Consider the following 23,029-nt stretch of genomic DNA (forward strand, 5'->3'; position numbering starts at 1 on the left):
ATTTTGATTTGGTTTTAAAAAAAACATGACCCCCCCCCGTGTGTGTAATTATGCGAAGGTAAGGGATAGCAGAAAAAAAGCATTGCACAGATTATCTTTCAGGTACCTGCTTTCCACCAATGGCTAAAAGGAAGTCATGTTAATTTAGGCACCTTGTTAGCTAAGTAGCAAGGGATGCATTAGGAAAAATTACAGCAATTATTTCCAAATTCTAACCAGCTCTTCATCGCTAGGTTCAAGTAAACCTAAAGTCACAAGAACACCAACTTTTTTTTTTTTTAATCTCTAGGGGTAGTTCCTGTGAACCTGTAATAGTAAAAACAAAACCGAATGTAATAGGTATAAAAGCATACTTTCAACGACACAACCAGTGAAAAAGTAGGGGGTGGGGGGGGGGGAGTTATGAAAACTAGGGTTCCGGCCTGCCTCAACAGGTATAGAAGACCCTTTTCAGTATAGATTCAGGTTCTGGTGGATTCTTTGTCAAGGGGCAGCTTGGACGAAGCTTTCGAACCAGCTTCTCTGGAGCCAGGCAGGAGGTAGGAGCGATGCCGCCCGAGGCGCCCGGACCCCCGGGGTAGGTGCAGGCAGGGGCGTCAACGTGCTCTGTAGCCAAGGCGGCATGGCCTGCTTCTTCAAAGGTTTTGCCCTCGCCCGCGACTCAATGCCCTGCTGTCCGTGGTGCCCAGTGGTCCTACTTTACCCTCGTCTTGGGGTCAGAGGTCGGGCCTGGAAGTACAACACCATCCTGTTTTTCTTTGCGCTTAGTGGATCGGGAGGGAGCTGGCAGTGGTGATGCTAGGATCTGGGGGTCTCAGCTAGGAGGCTTTGCAGGGGGGTGGCCCTGGATAATTCCCCAAAGGCCAGCGGTGGCGCGGCCACTCGGCCAGGGCGGGGGAGGGGGGTGGCTCGAGGCCTTTCGGGTGGCCGTCGTGGGGGGGGGGGAGGGCGCCGTCCGTGGTCGGTACAGGGGCCTTCGTGGCTCCAACCTCTGCCCATCCATCGAGCCTCTGAAAATTTTCTAGGGGTCCCACTCTCCTCCGAAGGCGTTCGGCCCCCGACAGAAAGTGGAGGCTCCCGGCCTCTTCTCTCAGGCGTGGAGCCCTGCTCGGCGGGGGCCCCGGGGAGTCGGTCCCCACCGGGGAGCGGGCGGGCCGGTCCCCGGGCGCACGGGCGCGGGGGCCGGGCCAGTGGCAGTGGGGCGCTGCGCCGGGCCTCGCGGCCCTCGAGGGACGCGGCGGCGGCTGGGTTCCATTCTCCAGCGGCGGGCAGGGCGCGCAGGAAAGCGAGGGAGCAGGAAGCGGGTGGCGGCGGCGGCGGCGGGCCCGCTGGAAAGGAGGGAGCGCCGCAGGCGGGAGGAGGGAGCGCGGAGGAGGGAGGCCGGGAGGAAGGAGGGAGCGCGGCGGGCAGGCGGAGGGAGGGCTGATTAGCATGCAGCAGCGCTCGCGCGCCCGGCTCCATTGTTTTAACACCTCCCCTCTCCTCCGCGCCAATCTGTCACCGTTCAGCAGGCGAACGCTGCTGCCTCAAATGCTGCTCTTCTCAAATGAGACGGATAATTAGTTGCCCCGCACGAATGCCGCACTCTTCTCACCCCTGATTGCTATCACCTTCTTGCTCCTGGCAGTTTTGACACCTCGTAATCAGCCTGCTGCTTTTCTCTTTTCTTCCCGACTTCTGCTTCCCTCCCTCCCCCCTTTCCTTCCTAGTTTATTTATTTATTTATTTATTTATTATTATTTTAAATGCAATCCCGGTGCCTGTTTGGACGAGTCGTCCGCCGAGTTAACCTTCCGCGTGCACAAGTGTGCCTATAGATGTATATGGAAACCAGGGCGTGCGTGCGCGCGTGCGGGAGCCGGGAGCGGGCTGGCAGTGTTGCGGGAACCACTGCTTCCACGCGGACAGAATTTGCTCCCAAAGATGTTTTTTGGGGGGAGGGACGAGATGGAGAGGGGGACCGGGGGACGGGGAGGGAAGAGTTAGGGAGACCTCAACGATCGCTTTGAAGATCTCTTAGAAATTCACAAACTGGGAGTCTCGGAATCCGCTGTCAGGCGCGCGTCCCCCTCGGTCTCCTAACAAGCACTGACAGTCTAATTACTGTAGCTACAAGCAGCTGTCGAGGCAGCGGCCCGGGAGGGAAGGCGCCACGGGCTGAGCACACCCGGCCGGCCCTTACTTCGGCCCAAACCGCGGCCCAACTGGGGGCCGTGGAAAAGAAAAGGGCGAGGCCTGGCCTCCGACAACCCTCGAGACAGCAGCGGCCTCCCGTATTGTTTCCTATTTATAAAGTCTGTACCTTGAAGGTTAAAAGATGTGAAGAAGAAAGGAGGGGACGGGGGGTGGGGTGGTGGTGGCTATCCTCTAAGCTTCCATCCACCCCTCTGCTACCTCCTCGAGCTCTCCCTCCCCCGGTGTTGGTAAAATAACCGCGCAACCCGGGGCTGAGGGGGCGGGGGAGCCGGGCTGGAGTGTAAGAAAGCAGATGTCCCCGCTGGCAGCAGCCTCAGCCTCCGGGGAAAGCTGCTCGGGGGAGGGGGCCCTCCCGAGGACATTCACCTCCCACTTCTCAGGCATCCCGCTCACAACTGCCTCGCCTCGGCGGGGGTGGCTTCTTCAGACTCAGCGTTTTGCGCGTGCAGCTTTTTTACCTGGGAGCTGTTCTTACTCGGCCACGCTTAGCAGACGCCTAGAGGCGGCCCGGCACGACTCCGAGGCAGGGGAGGGCACCAGGCCGGTGACCACTCCACCTTTCTCGCCGCCTTTCAGACCAGGGCCACAGCTCTGCAGGGCTGGACAGGCAGCCTCCGCCCCGCCTGCGGCGCAGTAGCCTCTGCCCTCAGGAGCGGCAGCGTTGAGTATCCGTAGAACCCCAAAGAAAACATGGTTCCCAACTCTTAGTAAAAATGGTAAAGGGGGAAGGTTGGAACCCAGGAAGGGGTTGGGGGCATCAGTGTCCACTTGGAGTCTCACTTTGTGGGCCTGGCTGCAGGCCGGTAGGTAGAAGTCAACTGTGCAACAGGGACCCTGTCCTTCCAGAAGAATCCCGTACCAGGAGATGGGGGTGTGGGGGTGGTGGTGCTGATGGTGGTGGTGGTGCTGATGGTGGTGGTGGTGGGGTGGTTCTGGCTGGTACACACCGGAAAGTTTTTTATGTGTGTGTCGGAGGCTTGAGAGGGGAGGCTGGTGGGGGGAGGGAGGGGGAAGGGAAGAGGCTTGGATAATTGTCTAGGCATTTCCCATTCAGCCCCAGTGGCAATGAAAAAGATGTACATGCCTTAGAACCCTTCACAGTGAATACCTAATAATCGCTATGTCACCTTGGTGAGGAAGATGTCAGTGTGATGTGCTTGGCACCTTGAGACGTGGAGGCACCGCTCCCATTTTTCCACAAGTGAAGGCTCCGAGTGGTGGCACCAGGGTCTGCTCATCTTCCCCTGCTAAACCCTCCACTTCAGAATACTTGCTTCAGGAAAGCTGAAATTTCTGTTTGAGAGCTACAAATCAATGTTTACTTCATAAAATGAAAGCCATGTCTCAAACGTTTTTAACCATCAGGAGAAAAGAGAAAAGCCCAAAGGCAAGAGCCATAAGGAAGAAAAGCAAAAAGGAAGTCTCATTTTCCACAATTTGTGGCATTGTGAATTTAGCGGCACTGTGAATTTGGTATCCTTGCAGGCGTCTTCCAGAGGCCATCAATCAGGCTGCTAACAATGAATAACAAATTTCTCAACAAGAATGTGAATATTTCTAATCTAAATTAATAAATATGGATGGTCCTTACAAGGTTTTATATTTGCTCTGATGAAAAGCAAATGTTGCTTTAGACTATTTAGTTTGAAAATGATCTCAATGTGATTTGCTAGCTGTAGTAAGTGCTGTTAGACTTAGTCATCCAATGGATGGAAAAGACAAGTTTTATCAACTTCCCCCAAATGTGATTTACCTATTTACTCAGGAACAAAGAACATTTAATGACATAACACAAAGTAAGACTTTTAATGTTTAATTCATTTCATTGTGTAGCATACGCATTATTAAAAACAAATCTAGATTAAAAGTGTTAAATAATTATCACTTGACAACACATCTCCAATGGATGTTTATGTTTCTATTTCCTATAAATTATAGATTCATTTAAAAAGAACATTACCTGTAGCATAAATAATCTACATTTTTAAAAATGAAGACCTTTCAATGAAATCTTATAAACATTTGACATCACCAAATTCAACAGATCTCATGAGAAATGCAAGCAATATGTTTAGGTACTTGAAAAAACCATAAATTACAATGATATAATTCTGTAAAGTACACTTATAATTTTGAAATATGATAATACTGTAAACATGAAAAAAGAATTAGTTTTGTACAAAATGATCTTTAACAGTAAATTACAAACTAAGTTTAGAAAACAATTTAGATATCATTGGCACTAGATTTTTCCATAAATGATTTTAAATTGTTTTACAATCAAGTATTGTTTTATAATATTGCAAACTTAAAATCATCGCATAGACTTGATATATATGTTATCAATGTGACTTAACTCTCCCCATTAAAGTGTGAATTAAGATGCCGGAGGAAATCCCCTCTGGATGTAATGGATGGTGGGAAAACTGCTTGACAGAATTCACATACTCGAAGTATATGGAGTTCTGAGTCTGAGCCACTTAGTTCCTCTAAGTCACTGTCTTGGTTAGAAAAGGGCTTCCAAAGGGGCTGCAGAAAAACAAAAACATCAACTGTTACTTGCGTTTATAATTACCTTGCATTGAATTTCCAGTCCAAATAGTTGAGTTTTATAATGCCCTGATATACATGAAATTCCTGATATGTATGCAATTACTTTCCCAGTTATTAGCAAGAGGGCATGATTCAATTCTTTTTCTTCCTTCTTTCCTAAAATAATACAACTACTACAACTAAACTTCCACTGAAATCACTTGGAACACACACTCCTGAATTTTATCTTTACAAATTAAAAGCTAAACTGAAGCTTCAGCACCAGTTATTTTTAATAATTATCTCAACAGAAGTAGTGATGAAACAAGTCAATATTTTAAACATTAAAATAAATCTGATCTTTCCTATTTTAAAATAGAGACCTTAAACTACAGGGCCTTTATTGATACACATTACACTGCATATGTGTTCATGCATCTTGAAAGAAATTTTAAATTTTACTGCCATTTAATAGCAAATACCAATAAGTACATCTAAAAAGAAAAATCTTTTAAACAAATTCCATTTGTCTGTTTTTGACAAAAGCTAACATCAGATTGCATTCTTCTCACTTGTTCTTTTCAGCTTGTCATAGAATAGTTTGTCTTACTTTCTTATGGCTGAGTAAAGTGAAACCTTAGTCAGTGGCTGCCCAGTTAAAGAACTAGAGAAAAACCATATTTGAATAGTGCTCTCTCCATTACAGCCACCAGCACACACATCTTTAAAAACCTGTATTTATCTTTTATTTTAAACTTCTAGAAGGAGAAGACACAGAATTTAGTTTTGCTGGCAGGTACTTTAAAAATGGTGTTGACTGGGAAATATTGTATTTCTCAGAACTGCCGAAATCAAATAACTAAAAATTTTCTTACTCTGGTACAGGTAACTTATCCTGGTATAGGTAAATTCTGGTACTTTGAGGAAAAGCCAATTTAAAAAGACTTCTTCCTTTATGTTCCTATTACTAATGTGGTTTTAATGAAACATGCCTAGTCCTGCAGCCCACAATTCTCATCCTCTACCTTCCTTTATTCTAGTTTTCCAATTATTAATAAAAACATATATGAAGCATTTGGGTTTCTGGAAATTGCTGTCTTCTTATAAACATTTTATAGGATATGTGTGTTCAGTTGGTTTATGTACAAAATATACTCATATATCAGGGTAAAGAGCTTATAATAATTTGGATCCAGTTTTTTTGGTGAGAACAGAAATCTTACCACAAAATATAATATTTAAAGCAATATTATAAAATTTGGAGCCACAAAACTTATTTTTTAAGAAAAATCTTTCATGATGAAAGCGAAGCAAGTATAAATAAAATCTACTTAAGATTTAACTAGATTGAAATATTACTATTTTCAGTTTAAACAAAAAGTTCAAATTATACTAATGGGAAATTAATATAGCCACAGATAGAAGATGGTTATTTTGAAAGTGACTTTTATTAAATCATAAAATAGTAAGTAAGACATTAATTTAGAAGTGATTTAGCTTCTAAATGTGATAAGCAAGCAATTTATCTTTAAAGTTCTCTATTAGGAGCCTATCTATTTGGATTTGATCTCTTAATAAAAGGTAGAGGGGGGTGGGGGTGGGGATGACACTGCTGACTCAGCAGAAGTAAAAAGATAAGAAAAATCATATAGACCAAAAATATGCCAATACATTTTAGTCTTTGCTATGCCAATAAGGCGTACAAAAATAGGTGTTTAACGGTAATGATCACCATAAAGTAAAAACTTGAAATATGTAACAAAAATTTCAATTATCTTACTACAAACAACTCAAAAATTTTATATTCACTGTATGAGCTTTATGAATACTAATAAAATAGGAGATGTTAAGAATAAAAACCTATTTGGGAAATATTTTTGCAACCCTAAACTGTAACATGACCTTCAAATCAAACTAATTTATTTGGCTTTTCTGCCAAAATATCAATTATCTAACCTTATGCCCCATGTCTTATGACAGCTCAACACCAATTTTCTTGCATTTTTTAAGCTGAATACTTTTCTATCAAGTTGTAATCACATACCAGCTGTTTCCCTTGCTGTAATATAGAAAGAAAATGTACAATGCAGGGTGCCATCTACTGAAACATGAATGCACAGACGAACTAGTAAAAGAACATGGAAGCGATATAATAGGAAGTAAGCTTTAGAACCTACATAGCATACAGCGTTATAGGATTCTATTTGCAATAAAGGAAATTATTTATTTCACTTAGTAGCAACTATAACTCCTATTACAATATAAAATAAAGTAGAACATAAGTGAGTTTATAATTAAAGCTGTTAACAATCCTTGTTTTACCATAAACTATACTAACGCTTGGCTACTGCTTCCTTTGCAGGCTGGTTAAAAAAGTCTATAACCTATAGGAGTAGTTAAAGCCAATGGAGATTAATCAAACTTTTCTTAAAAAGTAAGTCTCTCAAACAGAATCGAACAAATGTCTGTAAATTACATAGATAGCCACACCAATTTCTATTTTTACAAGCTCTGTTTATTTTAACAACTATATATTTCATTTGCCTTCGGGCATTAAAAAAACCTTTTTTTAAGAAAAAGAATCATTTTGTGATACAACCTTAATCTGAAAGAGGGAGCAAGGGTAGAGTGGTAGATTATAAGTAATCTTCACACCTCAGACATATTAAACAAAATATTTGATAAAAATCAGACATATGCAGATATTAAAAAATCTATCAGGCAGAATGTTCAGCACCAGATTAGCAATCAAAACCAAAACTAAATGATACTGATCCTCATAGTATATAACTAAAAATCTGATAGACATATCAGTTGAGAGATAATTTATTCTGATAAGTAGGAATATGTGATACAATTGCTTACTGATAAAATTCTTTGCATTCTTAAAAGTATATTTAAACTTCTTAATTAAACTGTTTTACATTATGGAATTTATAAAATTAATAAATTATTTTATAACACTGATGTTCAGAAAACAAAGCTTTGAGTAAAGTACTAAAAATTATACTGTGCGATACGGCAAAGGCTTATTAATACATTTAAAATCTGTTATAAATTTTTTAATAGAGATTTCTATTCATCTTTTTAAATGCTACATTCTTTTATATAGATTCTGCATGTTTAACTGTTAACTTTGGCTAGGCAGTAATTTCTAAGGGATATTCAATACCTTAAGAGATATTTATATCTGTGTACGTATGGCAAAATGTGTGTTCACACATAATAAAGTATTTGTTAATGCAAATCAGTTACCTGCTGTGGTCCTCGGATAGCTTTTCCTGGGGAATCCAGTGAGGGAAAAGGTGCATCAGATGGGTCCTGAAGTGGCAATGTATTTACATACAATGCATTATGGTCTCCAGGTGGCAAACACAAAGCTCTATCCACAACTGTCCAGATATCAGTGTTTTCAAGATTTGAGCATTTTGTTTTGTCAGTTGTTTTAAGGTTTTGTATAGCTGTAGCTATAGGGTCAATTCCCTGAATTTCAAATAAAGTTTCTTCTCTTCTAACAAAGTTTTCTGGGCTGAGCTCCACATTAAATTTGTCCTGGCACCTAGCCTCAGATATGGCAGGACCAAGGATGCTGGGTCTCTCTGGAGTGCTATGTAAGAAAGTCGACTCACTGTCCATTGGTGGAAACTTGACATTGAATTTCGAAAGTGATTCAAGAGAGGTGTCTTCCTCATCTCGGCCAGGTCCTCTTGCTGTGACAGATGTGATACAGGCTGCACCCCTATTTATATCATCTTTAGCCTGAGGCTTGAACAGTGCTTCTTGTTTATCTGGTCTGTCTGTACACTGTATAGGCACAGAGCACTGTGTTTCTGCAAGAAAAAACACAAAAGGAAAGCAGTTTCATTCAAATTATTCTTAAGAAGCTGCTCAATCAGCTCTGGAGAGAGAATATTTTTTTCTATTGGGTTTCACAAAAACTAAGGACAAATGGATTTTTGCATTTGCTACGATCTTACACAGCAATATAAGCTGTTTCCAGCAGCAAACTGGAACACATCTTGTTAGTCACAACTGCTTCTGTCTTTTCCTAGGTCTTCTGTTGTAAACTTTGCCATATTGTTCATAGTTATATTGTTCTGCATTTAAAATAAAAAACTTGCTTATGGTGTGTTCCTTTAAATATTTTGTCAGTAACAGGCTGCAAAAATAAGGTTTCTTAGACAAGCGGTTAAAAGGGAAACATATAATCATATATATGTATCTCCAATGTACATATATATAACTGTCATTTATTATTTATGACATAAATTAGGTGTATCTCCCCCCATAAGTATATCACTAGGTTTAAACATTAAAAATCCCATGTGAGGGAATAGAGATAGAAGTTGGGAAGAAAGAAGACAGAGGAGCAACAGAAAGATAAAACTTGACGATGCATGTTAAGAAACTTCTGTCCACGAATATATAATTTTCTCATACTTAAAGGCTTCTATAGATTACAGTTTAGACACATGACAGGTACCAGGACTTCAATAGCTCATTAACTGAGGCAACAAATTCAGCTCTTGGGGACATAGTAAAAAAAACCCAGAAAGTAACTCAGAACTTGTGAGGATTAGAAATAGAGCTACACGGTCCATACATAAATGAATTTTATTCCTATTCTCATTTTAAATTAGCTCTAACAAGATATTTCCTGGACCCACAGCTACTTTGAAACAGCAAATTAAAAGGGGGATTTGAGTTGTTAAAGGCAGATATGAAATCAGTAAGAACTGAAAACATGTTAAGAGGTAAGAAAAACAAAATGCAGATAAACAAACTTAGAAAACACTATATTCTAATGTAGGGTAACAAGAAATGCATTTCACAACATAAAAGCAAAACCAAAATAAAAACCCTCAAAAGACAAAAATTCTCTCCATATTCATCTTGAAATACATAAAAAGCTAATAAATTAGTTCTACAATGTGACCAAAAAAGTAGTAATGATGGTATATTTTTAATCAATGGATAAATAGGACGATATTTAAAAACATTTAAAAAAGATTGTTCACAATGAAGATACATATTCACACAGACTTTACCACTGCTGTAGACTCCAGTAGAGAGGACATACAAAGAATGTTGTGATGCTGATACCTGTTAATAGGAACCTAATAAATGTTGTACTTTTCCATTATTTTTCTTTGTAGTGTTGACACTTCTTTATCTTTCACCATAGCACAATCTAACATAAGATATCTTCTGTTAGGATATTATGTGTGGCTCAATGCTACTAACTTCTTTGTCCTCCTACTCTCGTCGTACTGGGATTACAGGTATGTACCACTATTCTCAGCTCTTGCCTTTTACCCATCCTTCATAGCTTGGCTTAGACCTTAGTTTCTCTGGATGGCTTTCACATGGTGTGCCAAGGACTAAAATTCTTATATTTGCAAGTTTACCTCTCTCTCCTATTCAAGTAAGTTTCTTTGATGTTCAAAGATGTTCTGTTCTTAATCCATCCATGTATTCTGTGCAGTGCCTGACTCACAGATGTCCTTAATAAATTAATTCTGAATGAAAGTGTAATTTTTTCTTCACAAAGTCAAGATAATAACTTATATGTACTAGATAATCTGTTTGTGATTAGGGATGGCACAGCAATTGAAAACAAGCTCAATTGTTTTTCTGGATTTCTTTGACTTTTTAAGTACTTAAAATCCATTAATTGAAGTATCCATTGTTCCTGACAGAAGACTTGATGGAGGCAAGAAATTCTAGGCAACATTAATTAAATTCTGTAACATTGAAGAAGGAGGAAATAGTTAACAAATGATGTTTAGGAGAACAGGGAGAATGCTGTAGAAGCCGCTGCTGATGCTAATGGCAATGACTATTAACAATAATAGTACTTCCATGTGCCATATACAATTGCTACGTAAGTTTTAATTCATCTAATACTTAGACTAGTTTCAATGTTGACACTATTATTGTCCCCAATTTATGTGTGAAGAGATTGGAATATGGAGAGGTTAAATCCAAGGCTACATTAACTCCAAGTGGTGGATCTGGCACTAGAACCCAGGCAGTCTAACTCTAGAATCTGTGCTCAGAACCATCGTGCTAAATTGAACATGTTGGTTTCTATATATAGAGAGGAGTCCTCAAATTGACAGAATTGTGCTCAGAATTACTTTCCTAACAGTTGACCTATTCTTCCTGCAAAGAAAACACAGAGACACTAAACAGCTGTAAGAAAGAAGGTATTTTCTTTTAGCATAGCTAGCTGATATACAACCTCAACTACATTAAAATAATTTGAGTTAATCTGCCCATGTGGTAAGAGCAATATCTATTACAAGAAGCTTTAAACCCAAGATTCCTACAGCAAGAGAAATCTAAGCTTAGAAACTTAAAATGCAATCACAGTGCATGAAAATACTTGTTATTCTGACACCACACTGAGAAACACAATCAGGTGAGTAAATAGCTTTTCTATTTTGTCTGCTTCAAGAATACTTATTTTTGCAAGGAAAACAAGTAAAATGAGAAGCATTTTTAGATTCCGAAATTTTATGTACAGGCTGTCTATTTAGACTACTTCATAGCCTAATTATTATGAATAATGACAAAGGAAGAAGACCTGATGGTTGTTTGTAACCTCTAGTTCCATATTCCTGTTAACAGCTAAGGAAATAGCACCCTCCTTTTGACCAAAATAGTACTTTTCCCCTGAAGATTTTGCTTAACCGTACACTTCTATCATATCCTTTTTCAAGGCTATTGTCATAGCAATAAAAGGACAATGTAAGATATATAAATCTTATTTAAAGTAGTTCCTTTGTGTTTTATTCAAAGTAGCATACATACTTAGAAACCTTGGTTATATATATATTCCCAAAATACATTAGTTTTTCCTTTCCCTTTTTGATCTACTACTGTTAAAGCATATTATTTGATATTTTGTTTTCTGTTTGGAACAAGAAAAACTTTACTGGAGTCTGTAGCATAGCAGTTCTAAAGCATTTCAAGAATTTTATTTATCTTTTTTTTTTTTGGCCTGAGCACCATCCCTGGCTTCTTCCCTCTCAAGGCTAGCACTCTGCCACCTGAGCCACAGCACCCCTTCTGGCTGGTTTCCATATATGTGGTGCTGGGGAATCGAACCGAGAGCTTCATGTGTAGGAGGCAAGCACTCTTGCCACTAGGGCATATTCCCAGCCCTTATTTATCATTTTTGAAGCAGAATAAAAGCTAGGAATATGGTTAAAAATCAGTTTTACTAGGGCAGAAACAAGTTAAACACTCAGTGTTATAGTTGACAGATACATAGTCAGCTTTAGGCCTGTGCAATTTAAAAGTGGTCAAAGTATTAAGCCATTGATAATGGGGTGTGTTCTCCGAGTAACAGAATAATATCACCATTACAATGTTTGATAAGATGTTGATGCTTACAAAGTATGCTTAAGAATTCTAGGTCTAAATAGCTATAGCTAGCATATTTTGTCTACAAATATTTCTTTCAGACATATCCAGCATCTTAAGCCTGCACAAAAAGTCAATGAAAATGACAAAAATTAAGATGGAGAATTTAAGAACTCTTTTTGAAGAAGTAATAGAATTGAAAGGAGAGAAACAAATTATGTCCATCTACAAAGATTACTTTGTTTCTCTCTCATCACAATCTACAACTTTTTGACAAAATCTTAGGAGCTGTAGAAGACGGCTTACATGGTAAAGAGGATTTTTAAGTAACTTAGACCTGAGAACTGTAGGGAATGGAAAGTGATCTCTAATTAGAGTGCTAGTCAGAACTGCTGTAGAACCCCTCAGAGTGAAAACTTGGAAACTGTCTGCAGAATATCTCAAAGTCAAAAGAGTAAAGAAGAATTTTACCATTTTAAATGACAAGTGCAGTTTCAATTTGTTTACAGAAAGATGTTTGCTGCAAGACACAGTCCCTGGTCTTTTGCTGTTAATGTTTACTGAAGTGAACCCCGGGAAGTCACTGTGGAATTTTAGGGGAAAGTGGAAACCTTAAAAAAAAAACCACCACACATTTCTGTCTAACAGACGGTCCTCAGTTGTATTATATGCTAAACTTGTATTTGTGCCTTCAACAGAAATGGTTGTCAGGAAATATGCATGCTATATTTTAATTTTTAAACCAAATTATCAGAAACGATAGTGCTCAATGAAATTTTAGGCAGAAGTTAAACATGAATATGATGCTATCTATATATCTACTTAGCTCTCGTAGGTGGTGTTGCTTTCAGGTCACTTACTAATGTACAAGTAGACGTTTAATACAAACCCCAAATAACAACTGATGATGATGAGATGTGGGTAAGAGAAGGATGCAAGATCCTTAAACACATTTACAAATGTTTTCACCCTGGAAATAAAATCAATTTCAACCAATGAAATTAAAATTACGTAAGCAAAATCAAGTCTTACCAGGTGCAGTGTCTTGTATATTGAGTTTGCTTAAGTGATCTTTTTGTGCTTTTGCTAGCATGCATATTCTATGAAATTCTTCTTTCAGATCACAGAAAGTCTTCTCTATATTGTCCCTAAAAGCAAATCAATATTTTAAAATGTAATGCTATAATTTTAAATACTTTTGATTAATTATAATTTAGCTTATGTATCAGCATTTTGTACCCATAATTATTGAAAAGCTAAACTATTATTTGAAATTTAATATTCCCCTAAACAAGTTTAATATTTGAAGAGCTAGCCACAAAATGATAAAAATACTCACACATAAATACAGTGCAGACTAGTACACATCTACACATTACAATGGTGTAGGCTGCTATTTATCAAAAACTCCCAGGCACTGATTTTGTTAAACATTTATAAACATCATAAACAGAATATTAAATACTTCTCACTTCAGTAAGGTTCATGTGAAGACTTAACAATGTAGAATAATATAGCTGTAATACATTGTCTATTGTAAAAGTAGGGCCTTAAAGAATCAGCTTTTAGATTCAGCTCTGCTATAAACTATGTGATGTATTTAGGTCATTTTTACATTAAAGAGCTTGGAGTTGTTCTGTTCTAGTTCTACAAAGGGCACCTATTTTCTTACATTGTTAAAAGGACAAAAACCTACCTTTCATGGAATAAAGGAGTGCCCAGACTCTTTGGTGAAGTCTCTTTTCTAGAAGAAGAAAGTTCTTGTCCTCTTGCCTTAAACAAATAAAAAAAAAATGATTATACTTAAATTGCCTCCAAACTCAAATAAGGCTCAGTTAACAGAAAAAGAATGCAAAATTTATTTTCTCTACTGAAAAACAAAATTACTGTTTATACACACATAACCACAATATAAAATAATTTTTCTTTAAATGAAAGTAGAAAGTATTAAGTAATTTTTGTGAAGAATTTTAATAACTGTAAAGGAATTTCTCACATTCAATTTTGGATCAACACTGCTAACTCTGATCAACAACTACCTCATATGACCATAATCATAGGAAAAATTGGTGCATTTACATCTTTTGCTATTCATTAATGATGATCTATACAGTACATTTAAATCAAGACTTATATCTTCTGTTACAGAATCTTTGTTGGGTAATTGGGTCCTAATAGAGGAAGAAAGAGAGCAAATTATGGTTCTTTATTATTCAGCAAGCATTTTTCCCCCTTTGCTGGTCCTGTGGCTTGAACTTAGGGCCTGGGTGCTGCCCCTAAGCTTTTCTGCTTAAGGCTAGTGCTCTATCCCTTGAGCCACAGCACAATTTCTGGCTTGGGGGGTGAGTCTTACAGACTCTCCTGCCCAGGCTGACTTGGAACTGAGTTACTGAGATCTCATCTTCCTGAGTAGCTAGGATTACAGGTGTGAGCAACTGGTACCTGCTTTAACAAGTATTTTAAAGGTTTAAAAAGATAATGCAAGATATTTATGCTGCTTCAACACAAGTTCTTGCCTTTCACTCCCACCTTGTGGCTGAAGCTGGTATTACACATAATAACTTAAAAATCAGTATTAAACAATATGTAATAATTTGTTCTACAATTCAGATTAAAAATCTCTAATCATATCTATAAAGCTTTGTTTACTTTCTCAAACTATAAAATGACAAATTATGTATCTGAAGGAGTCCTAATATTACATAATCAACCCAAACCATAAAAACCATAAATTGAAACTAATCCAGAAGGCATTTATTTTTACTGACTTTTAGATGTTATTCCATCAAGGTCACTGGTATCTAGTAGCACAATAAAGTTTTTATTTCATTGTTCTAAATCCTTTTGTAATCCTCCTTTCAATTAAAAATATTATTAGCTTTCTTGATTTTTTTTGTCCATCATGGGGCTTGAACTCTGGGCCTGGGCACTGCCTGGGCACTGTCCTTGAGCTCTGCAGCTCAAAGCTAATGCTCTACCACTATGATCCCAGCGCCACTCCAGTTTTCTGGTGAATAACTGGAGATAAGAGTCTCACAGACTGGCTGGCTTTGAACTGGAATCCTCAGATCTCAGTCTCCTGAACAGCTCTAGGATTATAGGCGTGAGCCATTGGCAACTAGCAGCTTTCTTGTTCTTTAGACAAATTCTTGACTTCAGTTTGTTTTTCTCAAAATAAATAAATTGTTTAATTTACTCAAATTTCCTATCCTTTTCTAAATAAATACTGTAAGCATATAGAATATTTTTGTAGCAAATTATAATTAGTAAAATAAAATTCAGGCAATGCAAATCATTTGTGATTTTATATATTATATACTATTGAAGTGTAGCAAACGAAGGTTTTCTTTTTTTTTTAAATGCACACTGATTATTTGACAAACAGGCCATGTCTTCAGCATTAAACCTGCTTTACTGAGCTTAATAAAGCAGTCGCATCAGAAAACATTTCACATTCACAGTTTGTTTTTAAAAGTGGTAGACAAGGTTTTTCTTTGGTGTTATGTGCAATTAGACACTCAATGAATTTCAGTGTAGAAGAGGAAGAAAGTAGCATTTTAAAGTCAGCCAACCATTTTAGGGCACAAAAACAAAACTTTTAAAAATACTGTATTTTTAAGCATGGTATCAGTGGTTCACACCTGTGACTAGCTACTCAGAAGGCTGGGATTCAGAGGATCATGGTTCAAGACCAGCTAGGGCCAAAAAAATACACAAGACTACATCTCCAAAATAACGATCAAAAAGGAGGGCTCAGTGGTAAGAGTAATAACTGAGGAAGCAATCTGAGCAATCCTGAGGTCCTAAATTCAAACCCTAGTACCACCAAAAAAAAATATATTAAATCTATATCAATAAAATCAAAGAGGTAGGCTGGGAATGTGGCTTAGTGATGATAGAGTGCTTGCCTAGCATGCATGAAGCCCAGAGTTTGATTCCTCAACACCCCATAAAGAGAAACAGCCAGAAGTGGTGCTGTGGCTCAAGAGGTAGCTTGCTAGCCTTGAGCAAAAAGAATCCAGGGACAGTGATCAGGCCCTGAGTACAAGCCCCAGGACTGGCCAATCAATCAATCAATCAATAAATTATAGTAAAGAACAAAAACATTTGGGGTTGCCAGGCATCAGTGGCTCATACCTGTAATACTAGCTACTCAGGATATTGAGATCTGAGGATAGTGGTTCATAGCCAGCCAAGAAGGTCAGTGAGACTCTTATCTCAAATTAATCACAGAAATGGCACTGTGGCTCAAGTGGTAGAGCACTACCCTTGAGATAAAGGAGCCCAGGGACAGCACCCAGAATTCAAGCTCTACAATGGCAAAAAACCAAAAATCAAAAACATTTGGAGTTGAGGATTTAGCTCACTGGAAGATCACTTGCCTGGAAAATGCAAGGCTTTTAGTTTAGTCTCAATACTGCAAAATAAATAACTACATTTGATAATTTAAATAAATTAGAATAACTGATTTATTATATGGAATAACTTCCTTTGACTGCTAGAAAGCCTCAATATATTATTAGAAGCTAGAAAACAAAGAAGTGATCTATAATTTTATTGTAAAACTGAAGATATTACATAAAGTAGTAAAGACAATATACTAGTTTCCAAAGTCCTGATTTTGACATACATCAGGTTGATTACTTCTGAGGTTAAATGAACCATTAAAACTAATGGGGAAGCTGGGTGCCAGTGGCTCAAACCCGTAATCCTAGCTACTCGGGAGGCTGAGATCTGAGGATCTTGGCTCAAAGGCAGCCAGGGCAAGAAAGCCTATGAGACTTTTATCTCCAATTAATTACAAGAAAACTGGAAATGGCTCTGTGGCTCAAAGTGGTAGAGTGCTAGCCTTAAGCTGAAGAGTCCAAGAACAGTGCCCAGGCCCAGAGTTCAAGCCCCATGACCGACCAAAAAAAAAAAAAAAAAAAAAAAAAGGCTAATGGGAATGAGAAGAGGCAAAGAACAAGGCAAGAAAATAATGGCTTTTGTAAATAACTAATATCAACTTACTTTTGTGGTACCTTGGTTTGATAACTAATGTGGCTGAATTTGTTGGGAAAAATTCCTTAGGTGTACTGACAGCAGGTAAAAGGAAGACTCACTGATTAAGAAATGTCTGTCAAGTATCTAAAGATAATCAGCTTTTGGGGGAATAAGTTCTGCTTACTTACTATGACTTGTTTGTTGTTATTATTAAAGAATTATTGGTTATATTAAGCTATACACTGTACCTTCTACTATTCACACCAGATTTGTTATAATATTTCAAATGAAAATGTTTTTTTAAGTCCAGGCTAGACTAGAACTCAAGCTCCTTCTGCCTCAACCTCCTGAAGGCTAGGATGTAATACCACTTCTGGTCCTCAAATGAATATGTTTGTGGTCTGAGTATCCAGGAAAATTGCAAACATTTTAAACATGTTACTTGGGGAAAAAATTAGGCAGTTTTCTGGCAAACACTGGAAGTATTATATTTAGAATGGTCACATCATGTTATTTTCTACTCTACTGGTCTGACACAGCTTTCTGAAAACAATTTATTTTTAAAGGATTTAGGATTGACACAGTCCTTGTCAACTTCAATACTTTCATTACTAATACTTTCTTTTCATGTTCCCCGCCTCTCTTTCTTTATCCAGTGGCTTTGTAACTAAGCCTGGACTGGAATTCCAGATTTTCCTATCAGCTTCCAATTGTTAGGACTAGCAGGCAAGCCTGGCCTCATTTTAATGAGATTACACAGTTTGTTGAATATACCAGAGAATAAGTTAACATTTAGAAAAACAGACTGTGTATTTTTCTTTTTATTCTTTATTAGCCAAGTGGATCATATATTATAGGAAGATACTCCAAACAACAAGACAAGAGAATCTGAACATTAGGAAAATTTTGAGCATTAATTCAACAACTAAGTTTCTTTTTGAGATACTAAAACTTAAAATATTTAACATTTCCACTACTATTTGGAAATGTGGAGCTTTGTGGAATGAACATTTAAGTAAGACTTTTACATGTCATATACACTTTCAGCATGATGCTAGATTAAGTCTTTCAACTAAATCTATTAAAATAAACCCCTGTGAAACAGTTGGAAAGTAGTATGTTTCCTTAAATTTCTTTTTGTGTCAGTTGGGAGAATATGTATTTAGTATGAATTATTTAAAACTAATCCTATGGATATTATAGAAAATATGTATATTTAGGTCCAGTTGAATATACAATAATATACATATATACGTATATATATGTATATGTATGTATATATATGTATATGTATATGCCCTACAATAATATTTAAAAAGGAGAAAAAAAGGGGCTGGGAATATGGCCTAGTGGTAAAGTACTCGCCTCGTATACATGAAGCCCTGGGTTTGATTCCTCAGAACCACGTATATAGAAAAAGCCAGAAGTGGCACTGTGGATCAAGTGGTAGAGTGATAGCTAGCCTTGAGCAAAAAGAAGCCAAGGGCAGTGCTCAGGACCTGAGTTCAAGCCCCAGGACTGGCAAAAACAAAAAACAAAAAACAAAAAGGAGAAAAAAAAAGAAACAGAACCACTATTTCATTAATCCAAAACCAGGCTTACCCTTCATGTAAAGATAGTGAGATATGGCTGCTAAATTACAGCACTGTCACTGGGTTCAATCACTAGCATCAAGAAGAGAAAAAAAATGAAAATAGAATTTTTGTGTTGCCTTTCATGATTTGTTAGAAAACAACTTCTCAAAGAAATTAAAGCAGAAAATTTGTCACTAAAATAGAAATTCCTATCATGGACACAAGTGTCTTGCAAACAAAGAGATCCTAGATCTCAAGAGGTTAGAGAGAAGGGTCTTGTGTTTCAGATCAGCCTAGCTATATTAAGATGCTTTCTCAAATGAATACAACTCACAAATAGATCAAGAAAATGTGATACACATAAGTGCACACGCGCACACACACACAGAATTGTATTCAGTCATCAGGAAGAATAATACTCTATCATCTGCAAGGAAATGGAAGAACCTGAAAAAATACTATTAAATGAAGTAAGCCAGGTTTAGAGAAACAAAGGACAAATGTTTTCTCTTATATGTGGAAGTCAGACATAAAATGTAACACATACAAGGTCCTATACCCATATACTCAATCAAACTGACTAAAGGATGGTATATCTAGGAGTGGCTTTCCATGGCATGTCCTCTTTGGACAACTAACAGGCAGTTAAACAAAATGAATACCAGGAAGCTTCACTGATGGGGAGGTATGTGGGAAAACAGAAGGGGTTTGGATAAATGAAAACAGGGATAATAGGCAAATATAGCCATAATACTAATGTATATACCTGAAAAAAATGTACTAGAAAAGTTGAGGAGACAGGTGGGGATGGAAAGGAAAGGGGGATATAGAAGCTATAGTAATAAAAAGAGCTTGGTATTGGCACCGGAACAGGCCTGAAGACCAATGGAACAGAATTGAAGACCCAGAATTGAACCCACAGAACTACGCCTACTTAATCTTTGATAAAGGAGCTAAAACAATAGTTTGGAAGAAAGATAGCCTCTTTAACAAGTGGTGCTGGCAAAACTGGCTCAACACATGCAACAAACTAAAACTAGATCCTTATATATCACCCTGCACCAAAATCAACTCCAAATGGATTAAAGACCTTGAAATCAAAACAGGCACCCTGAAAACACTAAAGGAAGGAGTCGGAGAAACACTTGGGCTCCTTGGCACAGGACAGAACTTCCTTAACAAAGACCCTGAAAGCTACAAATCAAAGAAAGGTTGGACAAATGGGACTGCATCAAACTTCAGAGCTTCTGCACGGCAAAGGACATAGCTCGCAAGATAAACAGAAAGCCCACTGACTGGGAGAAGATCTTTACCGGACATTCAACAGACAAAGGACTCATCTCTAAAATAGATGCAGAACTAAAAAAATTACCTGCTTCCAAAACAAAACCGCAAAGAACCAATAGCCCCCTCATCAAGTGGGCTAAAGACTTACAAAGAAACTTCTCTGATGAGGAAATGAGAATGGCCAATAGACATATGAAAAAATGCTCTACATCACTGGCCATAAAGGAAATGCAAATCAAAACAACATTGAGATTCCATCTCACCCCAGCAAGAATGTCATATATCAAGAAAACTAATAATAACAATTGTTGGAGGGGATGTGGCCAAAAGGGAACCCTACTTCATTGTTGGTGGGAATGTAAACTGGTTCAGCCACTCTGGCAAGCAGTATGGAGATTCCTCAGAAGGCTCAATATAGAACTCCCCTATGACCCAGCAGCCCCACTTTTGGGTATCTATCCAAAAGCCCACAAACAAAATCACAGTAATGCCACCAGCACAACAATGTTCATTGCAGCAAAATTTGTCATAGCGAGAATCTGGAACCAACCCAGATGCCCCTCCATAGATGAATGGATCAGGAAAATGTGGTACATATACACAATGGAATTTTATGCCTCTATCAGAAAGAATGACATTGTTCCATTTGTAAGGAAATGGAAGGACTTGGAAAAAGTTATACTAAGTGAAGTGAGCCACACCCAAAGAAACATGGACTCTATGGCCTCCCTTATTGGGAATAATTAGTACAGGTTTAGGCAAGCCATAGCAGAGCATCACAAGGCCCAATAGCTATACCCTTATGAACACATAAGATGATGCTAAGTGAAATGAACTCCATGTTATGGAAACAATTGTTATATCACAGTTGTAACTACTTTCAACGTCCTATGTGTATGTGTAGTTATCTATTATTGATGATGTTCTTGTATCACCTTCCTATGGTTGTACCTACACTATCTCTGTAATCTTATCTGAGTATATTGGAAACCGTGTTTACTGGTATTGGAAGTAGGAAATTCAAAGGGAATACCAAATTTGAGAGACACAGGGTAAAAAAAGAGAAATAACTACAAAAGCAATACTTGCAAAACTGTTTGGTGTAAGTGAACTGAACACCTGGGGGGGGGGAGGGAAAGGGGGGAAGGGAGGGGGGCATGAGGGACAAGGTAACAAACAGTACAAGAAATGTATCCAATGCCTAACGTTTGAAACTGTAACCTCTCTGTACATCAGTTTGATAATAAAAATTTGAGAAAAAAAAGAAATTGAGTGAGCCAGATGCCAGTAGTTTAAAAACTGAAAAGAGGACCATGCTCTTACTTTGAACAATGTAAACTAAGAAATAAGGCAAGGTAAGATGGGATGGATTGGTAAACTGTGAACAGTTAATAAATATAAACTTGATAAGTTCACTAAGGAAAAAAGAAAAAAAAAGCAAGTAATAGAAAAAAGGAAGTAAAAGTAAGAACTCCCTTATCACTTACATTTTTAAAACTTATGTATTAAATGTTATAGGTAAAGCAGGCTGAGTATTTCCTTACTAGAGTTAAGATACATTATATAAGAGATATGGTAAAGTATCAAGATTTGGATTAAATAAGGAGAAAGTGAAGGAATGGGAAGATTAATGGAGAAGAGTCAGAAAAAAATTACAAAAAGAGATTTGGTAAGAACAGATATAAAAGCAAAGCAAATAAGTTTAAAGAAAAAGGTAGGAAAATCATGGAAATTATTTCTAATCTGTACAAATTTACAGACATGTGAAGTCTATGGTTCTTTCATCCTCATTAACATTCCTGAAAATCTAACATAGCATGAGAAACAAAATTGTAAGAGCCTTGTCTGCTCTGCACGACAGTGTGCTAGGCAAACCCACTGCCAGTGCGGGAAAAACTCCAGAGCAAAATGGGATCCATCCCAGAGTTCTGAAGGAAGTGGCAAGAAAATAAACAATATAAAAATAAAATTAAACACCCTAATTACTTCCAACTACCTTACAGGGTCTGGTTTAATGTAAATCTCCCAAAAAATCTGTATCAATTTAATGTTACAATAAAACATATTCTTTTCAAAAAGGATACCAGTATTACCTCAATTTTTATGTTTTCAATTCTACTGAAATTAACATGGAATAAGATTCGTATTAGTTTCTATAACCTGTCTTTTTTTAAGTCTTTCACTTTATATTAGGTTCCTTCTTTCTTTTCTTTGTTTAGTAGCAGTGGAACTTGAACTCATGGCATTACAACTGCTTAGCTTAGCAGCTCCACTGGCACTTTACTACTTGAACCACACCTCCACCCCTGCTGTTTGCTGGTTATTTTGGAGATAAAAAATTTCTTGGGCTTTGTTGCCTGGGCTACCTTTGAACCATGATACTCTGGATTTCAGCCTCCTAAGTAACTAGGATTACCAGGCTGTGACTTTTTCTGTGATTTTCTTAAGGGGTAGAAACATAAAAGTCTGAGGATGTCTTTCCATGCAAAATAAAAACTGTATAACATAAGCAGCCAATTTAAAGTTTTTCATACTTCCTTTACTCCTTCCCTAAACACTGTTTAAAACTATTTTTAAACCTTCTCTTTAACCACAAATTCAATCTTTTTTATTTTTATTTTTTTTTGCCAGTCCTGGTCCTTGGCCTGAGAGCACTGTCCCTGGCTTCTCTTTGCTCAAGGCTAGCACTCTGCCACTTGAGCCACAGCGCCACTTCTGGCCATTTTCTATATATGTGGTGCTGGGGAATCGAACCCAGGGCTTCATGTATACGAGTCAAGCACTCTTGCCACTAGGCTATATTCCCAGCCCACCAAATTCAATCTTATACCAAGATGAACAGAATAGATTTTCTTGAAAGCAATTTGTATATATGACTTAACTGACTCCATTATCATTTTGTATGTCAAATACTTAAGTATAGATTTTAAAGTTTGCTTGAAACTTGGTTTTCACTAGAGAGATCAAATAATTGTCCTAAAGTCCATCAGGTAGAGTTGCTGTGATTGAACACAAGCCTTTGTGCACCAGGCTTTCACTACTCATTCATAGTGTTTGGCTGCCTAAGAAGCTAAGGAATACATACA

At 38.0% G+C, this 23,029-nt stretch overlaps 1 protein-coding gene across 9 annotated transcripts in view; it reads right to left on the reverse strand.

The window, feature by feature from the left end:
- Window positions 1-3,993: 3,993 nt before the first annotated feature.
- Tank (TRAF family member associated NFKB activator) overlaps window positions 3,994-23,029 on the reverse strand; it is an 85,898-nt gene continuing 66,862 nt past the window's right edge. For all 9 annotated transcript variants that reach the window (XM_048345340.1, XM_048345337.1, XM_048345339.1 and 6 more), the window contains 4 exons: window positions 13,796-13,872; window positions 13,132-13,247; window positions 7,984-8,558; window positions 3,994-4,725 (listed from right to left, as the gene is read on the reverse strand). In XM_048345340.1, the coding sequence (XP_048201297.1) occupies window positions 4,549-4,725; window positions 7,984-8,558; window positions 13,132-13,247; window positions 13,796-13,872 (945 nt within the window). In that variant the 3' untranslated portion in view covers window positions 3,994-4,548. The remainder of the gene's footprint in view (window positions 4,726-7,983; window positions 8,559-13,131; window positions 13,248-13,795; window positions 13,873-23,029) is intronic.

The sequence above is a fragment of the Perognathus longimembris genome, chromosome 4 (assembly GCF_023159225.1).
Source record: "Perognathus longimembris pacificus isolate PPM17 chromosome 4, ASM2315922v1, whole genome shotgun sequence".
Lineage (NCBI taxonomy): Eukaryota > Metazoa > Chordata > Mammalia > Rodentia > Heteromyidae > Perognathus > Perognathus longimembris.